This window comes from Syngnathus acus, chromosome 2, assembly GCF_901709675.1.
Source record: "Syngnathus acus chromosome 2, fSynAcu1.2, whole genome shotgun sequence".
Taxonomy (NCBI): Eukaryota; Metazoa; Chordata; class Actinopteri; order Syngnathiformes; family Syngnathidae; genus Syngnathus; species Syngnathus acus.
Genome location: NC_051088.1, coordinates 17,526,692 through 17,543,031, shown reverse-complemented (window position 1 = coordinate 17,543,031; position 16,340 = coordinate 17,526,692). Strand labels below are relative to the sequence as shown.

The 16,340-nt window shown below is 42.2% G+C and overlaps 1 protein-coding gene across 2 annotated transcripts; it reads left to right on the top strand.

Annotated features, from left to right (window-relative positions):
- Positions 1 to 2,761: 2,761 nt before the first annotated feature.
- Positions 2,762 to 8,326, top strand: LOC119117773 (nuclear receptor subfamily 4 group A member 1-like). 2 transcript variants are annotated; one of them, XM_037244271.1, is made up of 7 exons: positions 2,762 to 2,980; positions 4,001 to 4,713; positions 5,294 to 5,423; positions 5,911 to 6,074; positions 6,152 to 6,354; positions 6,939 to 7,117; positions 7,777 to 8,326. In XM_037244271.1, the coding sequence occupies exons 2-7, from the start codon at positions 4,015 to 4,017 to the stop codon at positions 8,025 to 8,027; spliced, it is 1,626 nt and encodes a 541-aa protein (XP_037100166.1). In that variant the 5' UTR covers positions 2,762 to 2,980; positions 4,001 to 4,014; the 3' UTR covers positions 8,028 to 8,326. The 2 variants fall into 2 exon arrangements, with proteins under 2 accessions (XP_037100166.1, XP_037100176.1); XM_037244281.1 differs by having other exon boundaries at positions 2,914 to 2,984; positions 4,005 to 4,713.
- The last annotated feature ends 8,014 nt before the right edge of the window (positions 8,327 to 16,340 follow it).

The window sequence follows — 16,340 nt, the reverse complement described above, 5'->3', positions numbered from 1 at the left end:
CACTTTTAAACCGGATCACTCAATCTTCATTTCTTCTAATATTTTTTATTTTTTTTAAAGCGCGAATGTCCACTACATTTCCATGGGTGACCAGCCCACTTCTGTTCATTGAGTGCTTCAGCTCTTTGAAATATAAAAACTGACTGGTCGACACTGCCCCCGTGTGGCCAAAGTCAACTGCGTGGCCTTCAACTCCCAGTTACAGCAAGTACAAGTACACAGTTGGCAAACGTATTCAAAATCTGTACAGAATATGTACATAGGGTGAGTACTTGTGCATTTTTGTGTCTGTAGCATAGGTACTTGTGTTTTAAAATGAGGTAAAAGTAGAAGTATTGGCACTAAATTCTAGAGATAGACAGCTGTTTTTTTAGAGAAAAGAATTGCAAACAAAAACAAAGGTCAAACCCAACTGCAAATCAAAAATCGCAAACAAAAAAGCAAGCAAAAAAGTAAAAGCAATTGCAAACAAAAAAAGCAAAAAAACAAGAAAATGTAATCGCAAACAAAAAAGCAAGCAAACATGGAAAAACAATTGCAAACAAGGAAACACACAAAAAATGCAAACATAAATGCAAGCAAACAAGAAAAAGGAGTCTCAAATGAAAAAGTAAGCAAACAAGAAAAATCTAATTCAAATTAAAAAAAGCAAGAAAGCAAGAAAAAAGTGACAAGTGAGTACTTTCCCCAACGGAAGTGGGTAGAGGGTGAGGGGAGGGGGACGAGACTCAAGATGATAAGATAGGATGATCACACAATTCATATCTACAAATGGGTCTCGTTTGAAAACTGGAAATGTGTAGCCTGGCAAGCCACGCCCACTATGAAAGTAATTCAATGCATAGAAGGGACGATGGTTTAAGATCATTTAGAATTAAATCAGTTTTAAATAACCATAAATACATAATCATTAAAACCTCAGCAGCCAATGGCACTGGAAGAATTTATATATTAAAAAAAAAAAACGTCTGCAACCCCTTCACTGAGCGAAGACGCTGGATTCATAACTGTTGAAAACATTGCCACCTATAGGCGAAAAGCGCAAGTGCGGTATTTTAAGGTGAATGAAATGATGGCTCGCCCCCTCACCGTCAACCACTTCCGGTAGGAAAGTATGTTCCTATTTGTCACCATTTTTCTTGTTTGCATGTGTTGCAACCTAGAAATCTTGAAGAAAGAATATTTTATTATATGTGAAAAGATATGGTTTTAGTTAGAGGAACATTCTTATTTTGTCATATATTTTAAATTTTTGTAATTATAGTAGCTTGGGTTAGGACCCAGAGGTTAGATTTCGAGTGTTGACGTCGCTTTTGATGTAATATGAAGGGGACAGGGGGGGGGGGGGAGATGGAATAAAGCTACTGAGTGGACGTGTGTACGGTGGGAAAAAAGATTCATGTAACCTCCAACAACTTAAGAAAGTAAAGTTGCCGAAACAAAGAACGCAAGTGAGATGCGTCGTTCTTTTTGTGGCTGCAACGCTTGCTTTTTGTCTTTGCGTTTGTTTTATCTTGTTTGCTTGCTCTTTTTTGCATTTATTTTCAATGTTTTGCTTGTTTTTTGTTTGCTTGATTTTTATGCCATTCTTTTCGTCGTTTGCATGTATTTGTGTTTATTTGGAGTCCAAGAGAAAATATTGGCATAAAAATTTAGACAAATACAAACGTCAACACTTAGCATACATTATGTTTGTTAAACAGCAACTTGCTCTCTTTCTATTGATTGATTGATTGATTGATTACTATGATGCAACAAATTCTGAGTAGTATGCTATACGTATTCCCCATCCATAGTCTTATTTAAGAAACATTTTGTGTGCTGTTGGCAGCAAGAATGATTTGTGGAATCATCCCACCGGCAGGAGACCCCAGGGAGAACCCAGGACACGGTGTCATGTCTTATGGATGGATGGATGGATGGACAGACGGATGGATAGAATGAGGTATTGATTATTCAAAATGGTGTCGGCCAGTTGAGCTTTCTGATTGATAGATGTAAACTATGAGTTTACTAAAGTAAAGCCACTGCAAAATGGTATCTATTAAATCAAACTCAGCAAAAATGTTGCTTTTTACCTTCATTATGAGAATGACGGGTGTACGTGTGAACATATTTCATGAAACCCTGACTGTGAATATATGATAAATGAAGCATGTGAGGGCCGCCATTCTTTACTTAGGTAGTCATCTTGGCCACACCAGTGACAAAATTCTGCCTATCCCCTTGACTCTTACCTTCACAGGTCAAATTAATTTGAGCTCTTTATTCACAGTGGACTGTCCTCACTCCTTGAGTAAGTAATGGAGAGTTGGGGCCACAATTACGCCCGATTAGCAAAAATCTGCTTATAATTGACATCAATTATAAATTGACCCCCCCCCCCCCAAATCTGCCAATTATCTTCCGTGAAAAACAATCCCTTCTGCCAAAAAAAACATTTAAAAAATATTGAATATTTTTTGGAATCTGTTCAATTTTGTACAGTGTAAATCCTGTGGGTAAATCGGCACCTCTGATAATGTGCTATACTCATACTGCTTTTCTTCTGCTTTTGAGATAGAAAGTTAAATATAGGCCTTGGGAGAAAAACAAACATGCTTAAATGACTTCCGGTTTTTTATCATCTGTGGCGTCAAGAGGCACGCGTGTCTGCCTACTCTTAATATAGAATCTTTTTATCGCTATCACGTTTTTATCATCGCTGTGTGAGAGTGTGCGTGGGATAATCCTGCGGTTGTTTTATACGCACGTCAACGGAATCCCGGAGTGCGTCATTTTTACGTCCATCCCCTGAAAGACGCGCTGTGATTGGCCTGTGGCTGGAGGTGTTCACGCCCACCGCCTGCCTTGTATGGAAACATGCATCTGACGTCACGGTTGGTCCCGAGTCCCCTGTGATAAAACGTGTAAGGGCGAGTCGGGGTTTGTTCTTCAGCGGGAGATGCAGACGATAACAAAGTGTTGCTGCCGTTGCAGTCCTGGTAAGAAATCGTTTATCAATTATTTATCAGCATAGGTGGCAAATGTACGTGCACTGTAGTGTCTAATATGAAGTAAATGCACAGATGACATAGACAGAATGTGATGAAAGTAGTGATTCAACCGTTTTACTCAAATAAAAGTGTAAATTCTGTAATGTACTTCAAAGTTAATGGTATAAATTAATTTTACCATTAATGACAAAACATCGAATTATTATTATTATTATGAATAATTTTGTCAGAACTGACCCCAGGCATAAGCAAGTTAAGCACCTGCTGAGGGCACGGTCACGAGGGGGTCCCCAAAAGGTTTAACATACCCTACTTTGGATTTTTTTTTTTTGCTTGCGTTTCTAACCAAAGTTTGTACTTATTAGTTTTCAATGGTTTTGGGGGAGGAAAACAACCCAACGTTGGGTCAACGTGATCCAACTGTCTGTCCAATTTTTTAGCCCAACAGTTTTAAGGGTGTAGTCAACTATATTTTTGTCGTTTTATTTTATTTATGATGCTTGTCAAATTAGTGGGGTTTTACTGGTGGGACTTGGGGAAAGTACCGATTCTGTTTGAGAGGTGCACATGCATGCAATTTGTATTATCTTGTTGTTTTTTTATTGGATTCAGTACATTCTTTCATTGCATTTCAAAGCCTGATCAGATAGATACTTAGACTACGAACTAGATGAAGCTAGACATCTTTAGTGCATCACAAATTCCCGTTTTTAAAAGATAACCAAGAGCAATGGTGAGAAATACACAACTTTTCATCACCTTGGTATCGGAATAACAATAATTATAATAGACTACTGTTGCAGGATTGCTTGGTTTTGTGTTAAGGTGAACCAACATTCGCTGGCATCATGCACCGAACTTAAGTTGACATAATTAAGTAAATGATGTTGTCCAACAACAATTTTGGACCACAAGTCTTACCTTTCTTGCCCGTAGTTGCCTTTCACGACATTGATTAGTTCTGCCTGTTGCACACCAAGGGTCTAAGATTTTGCTGTCCTTTGTCAGATTTGTAGCCATGACTTGCATCCACCCAATGCAGCACGGTTCCCAGCCCTATGACAACAACCTCGGCAGCTCAGAACCTCACAGCCCGGATTTGTTCTCCAGGCTGTCGGTGGAGGCGGGCGTCCTACGGGACCACCCGTGCGCCCCATCCATGCCCAGCGCCGGCACGCAGGTGGGCACCTTTGACGCCTACTCGTGCCAAATGAGCGGAGGGCAGGAGAGCTCGTTGAGGCTGGATGAACTCCAGGTTTACGGCTGCTACCCTGGCGCCTTCAGGTTCACTTACCCGGAGGAGGCCGTCTCGCCTTGTGGCCCCGAACATTTTGCCAGCTCCACCCCAGGCTTCCAAAGTCAGCACACACCCGCTTGGAACTCTTATTCACCCAGTCCAGGATACTGGGCGGCCGAGGACATCTCTGTACCGCATGTGCCGTCATTCTTCACATTTTCTTCGGGAACCGTGGACGATATGTCTTCACTGGGACAATCTCATCCCGGCGCTCTCACCGACACATCTTCACTCACCTTCTCCACGCTGGCCATGGAGCCAGCTTATGGCCTGGATGGAACTGATCATTCAGAGGGGCGTTTGCCACTCAAAGCAAAAAGCCCGCGAGGGAACGAGGGCTGCTGCGCCGTCTGTGGAGACAGTGCCTCCTGCCAGCACTACGGCGTGCGTACCTGTGAGGGATGTAAAGGCTTTTTCAAGGTAATCACCTGTGAAAAGTAAGGGATCGCTGTATTTAAAGCATCCAAACAGACAGTGGGGCAACACATGTTGGAAAATGATATATCAATTTGCAGAAAGCACTAATATTACTGAAGCTTACACTGGGGGCCAATTTCACGAAAGGATTGGCTGACTTTTTTGGGGCTAACCAGTAAATGGATATTTTCAATTATGATACTAAATTATTATTTTTTTTGCCCTAAACATCTCAGGATGCTGGACACCTCTGCTAAAATCTGATGCATCCTTAGTTGAAACAGAATATTCAATCATACCCCAGTAATGATATTATTAACAAATATAATATCAGTATCTGGTTCAGTTTTAACGTTTTTGGAAAAAAATGGGGAGCAAATACTTTTGCCATTATTTAAGCCTTAAACTTCATATCGCAAAGCATCTTTCCCCATAGAAAATCAAGTTCCTTAAAATTTAAGGAACTTGATTTTCTATGGGGAAAGATGCTTTGCGATATGAAGTGTTTTTACTTACAAGCCTGTTCACAGAACAAATCAAACTCAAAGGTTTAATGAGCCATACGTTTTCTTTGATTGGCTAGCGGACGGTACAGAAGAATTCCAAGTATATTTGCCTCACCAACAAGGATTGTCCCGTGGACAAGAGGAGGAGGAATCGCTGCCAGTTCTGCCGTTTCCAGAAGTGTCTGGCTGTAGGAATGGTTAAGGAAGGTGAGTTCAGATCTCAAGATTGTTAAACTCAAAACAAAACATGTTCAACAAAATAAGTTTGTGAAACAAAATAAGACATCTAATCTGATCCGATTTGATTAAGGGTTAGGTTGCACCACAGATATAGGGTCTCCCCGGGGTCTCCTGCTGGTGGGAGGATGACACAAATCATTCTTGCAGTCAACAGCATCCAAAATGTTTCTTAAAAGGATGGGGATAATGTAGCTTACTACTCAGAATTTGTTGCATCATAGTAATCAATCAATCAATAGAAAGAGAGCGCGAGCACACTTCACACTTTCAGACGACGGCATCAGAGAAGAAGACTAAAAACCATCATTTTACCAATTCAGCCTTTTTTTCAATGAATCTTCTTGAGTCAAATGAGATGCCAACAGGAAGTACATGTGACATAATGTTTGATCGAGATTCGATCGTGGTGGTGGTGGTGTTCCTAATGTTTTGACATTTAACGTTTCCCCCCTAGTTGTGAGGACAGACAGCCTGAAGGGTCGCAGAGGTCGCCTGCCCTCCAAGCCTAAATTAGTGCAGGAAGTGTTGCCCTCTGTGTCTCCAGTCAGCATGATCGCGTCACTGGTGAGGGCTCAGATCGACTCCAACCCGACTGAAAAGCAGCTGAATTATTCCAATGTAAGTCAACATTTGTTTTCTTACCCTCACGCGAGGCATCCCTCTTTTTGAACCTGTCCATCATGTTGTGATTCTAGTACAAAGAAACTGATGTGGGCGCATACCAGAAAGAGGACGCTAGTGATGTGAAAGAGTTCTACGACCTGCTCACTGCCTCCATGGAGGTCATCAGAAAGTGGGCCAAGAGCGTCCCGGGTTTTTCGGATTTCTGCTCATCAGATCAAGAGCTGCTCCTGGAGTCAGCTTTTGTTGAACTCTTCATCCTCCGTCTTGCGTACCGGTGAGCCCTGAGTGAATTCAGAGAATTGTTTCTAAATACATCACGATTGCTGAAAAACAATTGTCAGATATAATGGTAAACTCTTTTTGACCATTTCAATATTTGGGTTGTGGCTAAAACGGCACGCAGTCACATCAGCTGTTATTCACATCAGTTATTTGGCATAGTAGTGATGTGCTAGTAGCTCGCTAGCTAGCTATGCCTATCTCACTAAATATCCCTTTGGACAATTTGTTAGTGTGACTTCTCTGGAGCGCCTTGTCATCCGTGAGTAAGTGTACACCATGCAGAAAAAGAGTGCAATGATCTGGTGGGCTATTTTTCCATCCACCCAATGCTTCAAGTGTGTTTTCATGTCTCTCAAGTGTGTAAGCATAAGAAAGATGCTAGACAAAGTAGCACCCAGTTTTCAAAGTGGGAAGTGGGGCAAGCATTCAGCACGTTCAGTAGACACGCCAAAGATCAGAAACAATAGCTTGATTTGTCGCAATTATGAAGCCTCATTTTATAGTCTTAGCTTTTTATCATATTTATTTATCAAATGTGGCAGGGCTGTTTAACACTGTTAATGTTGTTTTTCCAAGATCAAACCCCGAAACAAACAAGCTGGTCTTCTGCAATGGCAAAGTGCTTCACAAGACCCAGTGCATCAGAGGCTTCGGGGACTGGATCGAGTCCATCTTGGAGTTTTCCCAAAGCCTCCATCGCATGAAACTTGACATCTCCTCCTTCTCCTGCCTCACGGCTCTGGTCATTATCACTGGTAGGCACCTATAATGCACTGCCAAAAGGGAAGGTCGGTATGGGGCACGGCAGTGTTCCAGACCTTCATTGTGCCAGGGGAATGGTCTTTATGAGGTCTCTGGTTTCACTGCTGGGCACTGTACAAGACAGTTATGCAACACGAGGATTGACACAACAGATGTATGACAAAACTGAACACGAGCTCCAGACATGCATATAATCGTAAATGACACCAGAGTAAAACGGAATGGAGGTTAACTTGTCAAACCTTTTGGGAGGCTTATATTTGATTTTTTTCCAATTCTGATTACAATCAAATTATCAGTTGAACTATTTCATGCAGGAATTATGACAGCCTCCCACACGGTTGTTTACGCTTCACGTGTGAAAACCCAAATTCGACTAGGCTGGACAAATTAAATTGAACTTTTACAAAATTTTCACAATGCAAATAAATACAATCAGTCACTGCAAGAAAACTCACCATCCATTGTAAGTGCAATAAAGTCTCAACCAAAATGCACATCTCATTTCATTCCTGTTGTTAAGCAGTAATAACATCAATTGATTACTGCTGAAAACATATTTCCCAAAAAATTGCAGGAAAAATATTGTGTGTATATGTTGACTTTACAGGGACTCATGTTAATGATCTTTTTTTTTTTTTTTCTCTCTCAGAGCGACATGGTCTCCAAGAACCAAAACGCGTGGAGGACTTGCAGAATCAGCTGATCAACAGTCTTAAAGATCACGTGTCGGGCTGCCCGTCGTCACGTCCCAACTATTTGTCAAAACTGCTCGGCAAGCTGCCCGAACTCAGGACACTATGCACTCAAGGCCTCCAGCGCATCTTCTACCTTAAATTAGAAGGCCTGGTCCCGCCGCCGCCCATTGTGGACACCATTCTGATGGATTCGTTCCCGTTTTAAATGGAAGATGTGAGACAGCACACATGGAGTCAGAGACACAGATAAAAGTGTTCTTTCATATTCAATTGATGAGGGAGGATAATCAAAATAGCTCACGGACCAAAGTGCTCACACTTTTACGCTCAACGTGCTATGAATGGAGGCAAGATGGAAGGGTTGCCCAAACTCTGACAAACCACATCCATAATTCTTACAATTCATGTATCATGAATGGACTTGGACTGCTTTACAAATATCCTGTCTTTTTACCAAAGGCTTTTTTCTGCACTTCAGTTTGGAATAAAGTGTTCCTTTTTATAGTCAAGATTCTTTTTTAATGTCATGAAAATGCTTATAAAAAGTAAGGAAAAGTTGGCTTTCAGGTGAAATTTGCAGATTAACCTAAATACTAGCAAATGATTCTGAACTTGCGGGTCAGGACCCAAAAGTGGGTTACAGACCCGTTTTGGGTGGGTCGCGAATAGCAAGTGAAAAATTATATACAGTATATATACACACACACACACACACACACACACACACACACACACACACACACACACACACACACACACACACACACACACACACAAATTATTAATGTGGGATTTTTTTCCCTGCTGTACTACAAAATAAAGGCTGCATTTTCCTCTATGTTTTATTTTGGGTCCTTTATTATTAATTAACTTGTTCTTTCTTTCATACAAGGTCAGTAAAGGCCAGACTTTGTTCAGATCCTTCAGAGGAATCCCGAGGCTTCTCACCCTATCTCTAAGGTAGGACCCAAACTCCCTGCGGAGGAAATGCATTTTAGCTGCTTGTATCCGAGAACGTATTCCTTCAGTTTCAACCCTCAGTTCATGACTATCGGTGAGGGTGGGAGCGTAGATCGACCAGTAAATCAAGAGCTTCGGCTTTCGGCTCAGCTCCTTCACCACAACAGATCGATACAGCGTCTGCGTCACTGCATACGCTGTTCCAATCTGCCTTTTGATCGACCACAAAGGCAGGATCTCACCCCTGACACTCCACCCTTTTCCAACAATGTTCTCATATTTAGAGGAGTGGATTCTCATCCAAATCGCCTTTGAACCCCTCCATTGAGATTTAAAAATTGCAGTTTGATGAGGCCAGTAAAACCACATCATGTGCAAAAAGCAGACATGTAGTACTGTTGTCACCAAACTGGACCCCCTCAACACCTTGATTGCAACTTCTGTCCATAAAGTTTATAAACAGAATCGCTGACTCCAGCCTTGGCGGAGTCCAATCCTCACTGGAAACGAATCCGGCTTACTGCCGGTAATACAAAGTCCATGACCAGGGCGAAAACCATATTGCTTCTCCTGTATCTGAGATTCAACTGCCTGATGGACTCTCTTCTCCAGCACCCCTGAATAGATCTTAGCAGGGAGGCTGAGGAATGTAATCCACTTGTAGTTGAGATACACCCTTCGGTCCCCCCTCTTCAAAAGGAGTATCACCACCCTGCATTTAGTGTGGCTCTTTTTGCCATGGATGACTTTGCCAAGGGGATAAAGCTCCAGACAACTTAGCTCCTAGGATCAGTGGCACTCACAAACCCCTGCTCAGATAGCTGGTTCTATTAATCCATCCATCCATCCAAAAAAATTACTACAAGCTAAAGAACATGTCTTAATCAGGGGTGTCAGTGCAGATGTTGTTATACACATTAAGAAAATCTGCAATGACATCATTTAGATTTACACCATTTCAAAATGCAACCACAGTTTAAAAAAAAACATTACTTTTTACGATTGTAAAAGTATTATAGTGCATTTATTCTGTGGTGTGCTGGTCTTATATTCTCCTGAATAAGCGCGAATTGAATCTTTTCTCTGGTTGCTTGGATACACCGAATCTCACTATGCGCCCAGCCTGTAAATTCTCCTTTCAGCACATCAAAAACAAGGTTGAAAAAAATGGATCTCTGTCTGCCTCTCTGCCAGTTATGTACGCTTCTCTTTTTAGAAGCAGATGAAATTACCTGCAGGGTATCAAGTGACCCACAATATCAGACTGTCATGTGTGCACAAGACAAACACCATGAACGTTCTGCTGTATATGGGGTCTAGAAGAGACATGGATGAGCTGATTGTCATCCTAGCATCGTGCTTTTTCCATTCATGCCGAGTGTTGGGGGGCATTTTTTGAGCGTGGATAAGCGCTCAAAAAATCATCACAATGTACGAGTCTTGTGGCGTACTGTATATTCAACGCTGACACGCTAGTAAATACTGAGATGTGACAAATTAACTCACACCGTGTACTTAAGCAGAAGTACAAAAAAGACTGTTGAATTAGAATATACGGATTTCCTTCTGCACTTAAGTCATAGGTGTCAAAATCAAGGCCCGAGGGCCAGATACGGCCCACCACATCATTTTATGTGGCCCGCAAAGACAAATTGTGCCTCGCCTTCATGTGCCAATACTATATTAAATTGTCTTCATTTTGAGAAAAAAAGAAATATTGCCACCTCTCCGTTATATTTAATCCTCAAATGTAAGGGCTGAATGCATTCCTGCAGTGGAACAAGCCCGTGCAAACAGCACGTCTTGCGTCAGGAATAGCATCGGTCTTAGAATCTTGCCAAACAATTAAGCGCCTTCATCCGAACAATTTCATACCAGATCGGTTGCAGCCCGGGTTAATAATTACGCTACTGTGTGTTGGAAATGTGAAAAGCAGATTAAGTATGTTAGATTGGCACAGGACATATATCAGGGATCAACTCAAAGTCCCTTCCTTTTTGCAACAGTGGTGTTCTGTTGATGGTGACAAATGAGCTTAGACAGGAATGAAGATGTTGAATGTTTTCTTTAGGAGACAGAGGATGCACTTTGATGGAAAAAGATGCTGCGCCGTGGCGACCACGAGACAAGCCCAAAGGAAAAGAAGATGGAATGTAAGGTCCCGTTCCTTGGATGGGTTGATTCTCTACTCACTTAACAAACACCTCGAGCTCCAACTGCAAACATTGTAACACAGACTTTGTCACAGCTCATTAGATACTGTCATGGACATTCTTGTTCTTTGCCCTCAGCTCACCCGTCCTGATTCCGATCCGAGGTCATTTTGGAACAGACTTGCTATTACGTCTCAATTATCCAAAGCAGCAACAGTTGATCTGCTGCCTCACTTGAGTTTCACATGTTGGTGTTGTATGGCGACCTAATAAGTCTGAGAACTTGATAACCCAGCCAATATTGGACTCGTCCAACAAGATCAAGTGGATAAAGTTGACTCTCGGGAACAGAAATGACATTATAAATCTGTCATAACGTGCCCATGATAAGGCTTTGAATTGGAGCCATCTTCAAATGTTCACTTGAGGAATGGAGCGCTTTCATAAGCCTGGCACCTATACGCCAAACTTGTTTGTGATGAATTTCATCAAGGTCACATTTGGCCAGCCATACAATTCGACGAGTGACGATTTAAGATTTCAATATGATACAAGTCAGCAAGGCTCCGAGTAACTGATGACTACAATGTGAGCATGGACGTTTGAATTATTTCTTATCAGCTGAACAGAATATAAAATATTTCCATTTATTTAACTGCGATCTATCCAATCATATGATATCATATACTGTGCAGTACATTCTAGCTTTTTTTCTGGTTCATGCTTTTGTGGGGTGGGTGGGGGCTTGCCAGTGCCACATTTATAGCAATAGATGGGGAAATGTTTCTCTTTGAATTTCTTTCCCAGCTGCTTTGGATAAAAGCTTGAACATGCCCACTCAGTTTAGAACTAAATCTATTGACGCTATTTTGTTACATTTTATATTGCTGGCGGGCAACGATGCAAATATAAACAGTGGTGCCTCCTCAGTTGAACAACGAATAAATGAGAAAGTGTAGCGAACGATTCGGTGAACGATTCTTTTGAACAAATCTTTTGAGTGAACCGATTCTAAAGATTCGGTCCACTTAACTGGAATGCACATGACTAGTACAAAAGAGTGCAGACTGCTAGGTCGAAATAGCCAACTGGTTAGTGACACGGGATCTTAATCGGTAAGAATTTGGTTCGATCCCAAGTGTGAGCACTTACTTAGATGTGTTTTTAGATCTTTTGAGTGAACCGATTCTAAAGATTCAGTTCTTTAGGGAACTGGAATGCACATGACTAGTACAAAGGAGTGCAGACGGCCAAGGGTTGCCAGGTCAAAATAGCCGAATGGTTGGTGATACGGGCTCTTGCTTGGTACGAACTTGGTTCGATCCCAGTTGTGAGCATATACCTGAATGATCTTTTGAGTGAACCGATTCTAAAGATTTTATTCTTAACTGGAATGCACATGACTAGTACAAAGGAGTGCAGACGACCAAGGGATGCCAGGTTGAAATAGCCGAATGGTTAGTGACACGGGCTCTTGATTGGTAAGAACTTGGTTCAATCGCAGTTGTAAGCATATACCCAAATGACCTTTTGAGTGAACCGATTCTAAAGATTCAATTCAAACTGGAATGCACATGACTAGTACAAAAGAGTGCAGACGGCAAAGGTTTGCCAGGTCGAAATAGCCGACTGGTTAATGACATGGGCTGTTGATCGGTAAGAACTTGGTTCGATCCCAGGTGTGAGCGTATACCTAAATGTGCTTCCAGATCTTTTGAGTGAACCGATTGTAAAGATTCATTTCACTTAACTGGAATGCACATGACTAGTACAAAAGAGTGTAGACAGCCTGGGGCTGTCAGGTCGAAATGGCCGACTGGTTAGTGACATGGGCTCTTAATCGGTTAGAACTTGGTTCGATACCCGGTGCGAGCATATCACTAAATGTGTTTTTAGATCTTTTGAGTGAACCGATTCTAAAGATTAATTTGAGAACTGGAATGCACATGATTAGTACAAAGGAGTGCAGACAGTCAAAGGTTTCCAGGTCGATATAGCCGAATGGTTGGCGACACGGGCTCTTGATCAGTAAGAACCTGGTTCGATCCCGGGTGTGAGCATATACCTGGGTGTTCTTTTAGATCTTTTGAGTGAACCGATTCAAAGATTCAGTTCACTTAAAAGAACTGGAATGCACGACTAGTACAAAAGAGTGCAGACGGCCAAGGACTGCCAGGTCGAAATAGCCGACTGGTTAGTGACACGGGCTTTTGATCAGTAAGAACAAATGTGCTTGTAGGGAAATATCATGGTCAAAGGTCACAGATGTCAAGCTTTAGTCCTCAGGGCCGCGTTCCAACATGCTTTCCAAGCGACCCTCGTTAAGCGCACCTGCGTGAAAAGTTTTTGGTCACTTTCACGTTCTGCAGGAGCTAAAACTTTTCACGCAGGTGCGCTTAACGAGGGAATCACACGGACACTCCATTAGGTACACCGCCATTTTCAAGTGTACCTAATAACAGGCCACTTTATTAGGGAAATATCATGGTCAAAGGTCACAGGTGTCAAGCTCTAGTCCTCGGGGCCGTGTTCCAACATGTTTTCCAAGTGACCCTCGTTAAACGCACCTGCGTGAAAAGTTTTTGGTCACTTTCACGTTCTGCAGGAGCTAAAACTTTTCACGCAGGTGCGCTTAACGAGGGAATCACACGGACACTCCATTAGGTACATCGCCATTTTCAAGTGTACCTAATAACAGGCCACTTTATTAGGGAAATATCATGGTCAAAGGTCACAGGTGTCAAGCTCTAGTCCTCGGGGCCGCGTTCCAATATGTTTTCCACCCTCGTTAAACACACCTGCGTGAAAACATTTAGCTCATTTTGACGTTCTCGGTAGCTAAAACTTTTCACGCAGGTGCACTTAACGAGGGAATCACACGGACACTCCATTAGGTACACCGCCATTTTCAAGTGTACCTAATAACAGGCCACTTTATTAGGGAAATATCATGGTCAAAGGTCACAGGTGTCAAGCTCTAGTCCTCGGGGCCGCGTTCCAACATGTTTTCCAAGTGACCCTCGTTAAGCGCACCTGCGTGAAAAGTTTTTGGTCACTTTCACGTTCTGCAGGAGCTAAAACTTTTCACGCAGGTGCGCTTAACGAGGGAATCACACGGACACTCCATTAGGTACACCGCCATTTTCAAGTGTACCTAATAACAGGCCACTTTATTAGGGAAATATCATGGTCAAAGGTCACAGGTGTCAAGCTCTAGTCCTCGGGGCCGCGTTCCAACATGTTTTCCAAGTGACCCTCGTTAAGCGCACCTGCGTGAAAAGTTTTTGGTCACTTTCACGTTCTGCAGGAGCTAAAACTTTTCACGCAGGTGCGCTTAACGAGGGAATCACACGGACACTCCATTAGGTACACCGCCATTTTCAAGTGTACCTAATAACAGGCCACTTTATTAGGGAAATATCATGGTCAAAGGTCACAGGTGTCAAGCTCTAGTCCTCGGGGCCGCGTTCCAATATGTTTTCCACCCTCGTTAAACACACCTGCGTGAAAACATTTAGCTCATTTTGACGTTCTCGGTAGCTAAAACTTTTCACGCAGGTGCACTTAACGAGGGAATCACACGGACACTCCATTAGGTACACCGCCATTTTCAAGTGTACCTAATAACAGGCCACTTTATTAGGGAAATATCATGGTCAAAGGTCACAGGTGTCAAGCTCTAGTCCTCGGGGCCGCGTTCCAACATGTTTTCCAAGTGACCCTCGTTAAGCGCACCTGCGTGAAAAGTTTTTGGTCACTTTCACGTTCTGCAGGAGCTAAAACTTTTCACGCAGGTGCGCTTAACGAGGGAATCACACAGACACTCCATTAGGTACACCGCCATTTTCAAGTGTACCTAATAACAGGCCACTTTATTAGGGAAATATCATGGTCAAAGGTCACAGGTGTCAAGCTCTAGTCCTCGGGGCCGCGTTCCAACATGTTTTCCAAGTGACCCTCGTTAAGCGCACCTGCGTGAAAAGTTTTTGGTCACTTTCACGTTCTGCAGGAGCTAAAACTTTTCACGCAGGTGCGCTTAACGAGGGAATCACACGGACACTCCATTAGGTACACCGCCATTTTCAAGTGTACCTAATAACAGGCCACTTTATCTAGTTTATCTAGAGGGAAGGTTTGCCAGTTATGTCTTGCCAATTTAGCGAGTGAAACAAGGCCAACGAGGGGGTTGGGTTTCACTCTGAGCAATACAGCATTCTCTTACGAGGGGTCGTAGCTCATCGAGACACAGCAGCCCTCTGTCTGACGGAACACTCCCAATAATAGCCAGGACAAAAATAGATGGCCATCATATGAAATCGATCATGTCAATTACAAGTGACAAAGGGCTGGCTGCCTTCGCTCACTTATACAAGCCATCATCGCTGGAATTCACATCTACAAGATAAAACCATGCTAATGATGCAGACACCATTTTGAACAGGAGTAAAGAGTTCAGATTAAAGTGTATCACTAAAAGACATTCAAACCAAACGCTTTTAAATGGACGTTTATTTACTTTCATTTCAACGTATGAAACTATTTAGTAGGTTCCAAATGCAGTAGACTCATGGTGCTCTCGTTGACCTTATGGAACATCACACCGTGATGCCATCTAGTGGACATTTAACATATTGAAAGCAGAGCGTTGATTTACGCAGGGCACACATAGACAGGCAATCATTCACACTCATGATTACACCTACAAAACAATTGTGGTCAATCAGCCTACCGTGCATATTTTTGGAATGCAGGAGGAAACCGGAGTACCCTGAGGAAACCCACGCAGGCACGGGGAGAACATGCAAACTCCACATAGGGAGGGATGAATCGACCTCTGAACTGTAAGGTGGGCGTGCTAACCAGTACGTGCATTTGCTCTCCCTGATTTCACTTCAAGATGTCTATCAGTTGTCATTTACTGTCAAACAAAACACACATCAAAAGCAATTGCACACAGTGTATATTTAAATACAACATGTATTTGGTTTTGGAGAAGTCACTGCTACAAGAAACTGTAACATGCTATTTTAAGCTTTCCACAGTTAATTATAAACATGTATATTTTTAGCTATTACCTTTGGTACAATGGCTAGTAATTAATAACTTATTTTCTGGTTGGCCTCCCAAGTTCCATTTAAGGTTGAGTTGTAGTCGTTGAATAGTTTTTAATTTAATGAATTAAATTAGAATTTCCCCATAATCACCCATTCTATGCCATTGTATTCCAGTATATTACAATTTCATTGAATCAATTTAAAAAATTTTGATTTAAAATGTAGGTCAATGCTGCTGAGGCCAGCAGAGAAGTTCTTGCTGGTCCTGATGACCTTTTTTTCATATACTGTGTCTAATATTATTGAAAGGGCCAATTTTGCTTAATTTTCAGTTTCAAAACCCACCGTGCA

What these genes read in the sequence shown, in the direction of transcription:
- LOC119117773 (XM_037244271.1), top strand. Translation starts at nt 4,015, where the DNA reads ATGACTTGCATCCACCCAATGCAGCACGGTTCCCAGCCCTATGACAAC. An exon ending in AGCAGCTGAATTATTCCAAT is followed by an intron (nt 6,075 to 6,151) that starts GTAAGTCAACAT and finishes TTGTGATTCTAG; the next exon opens with TACAAAGAAACTGATGTGGG. An exon ending in ATCCTCCGTCTTGCGTACCG is followed by an intron (nt 6,355 to 6,938) that starts GTGAGCCCTGAG and finishes TGTTTTTCCAAG; the next exon opens with ATCAAACCCCGAAACAAACA.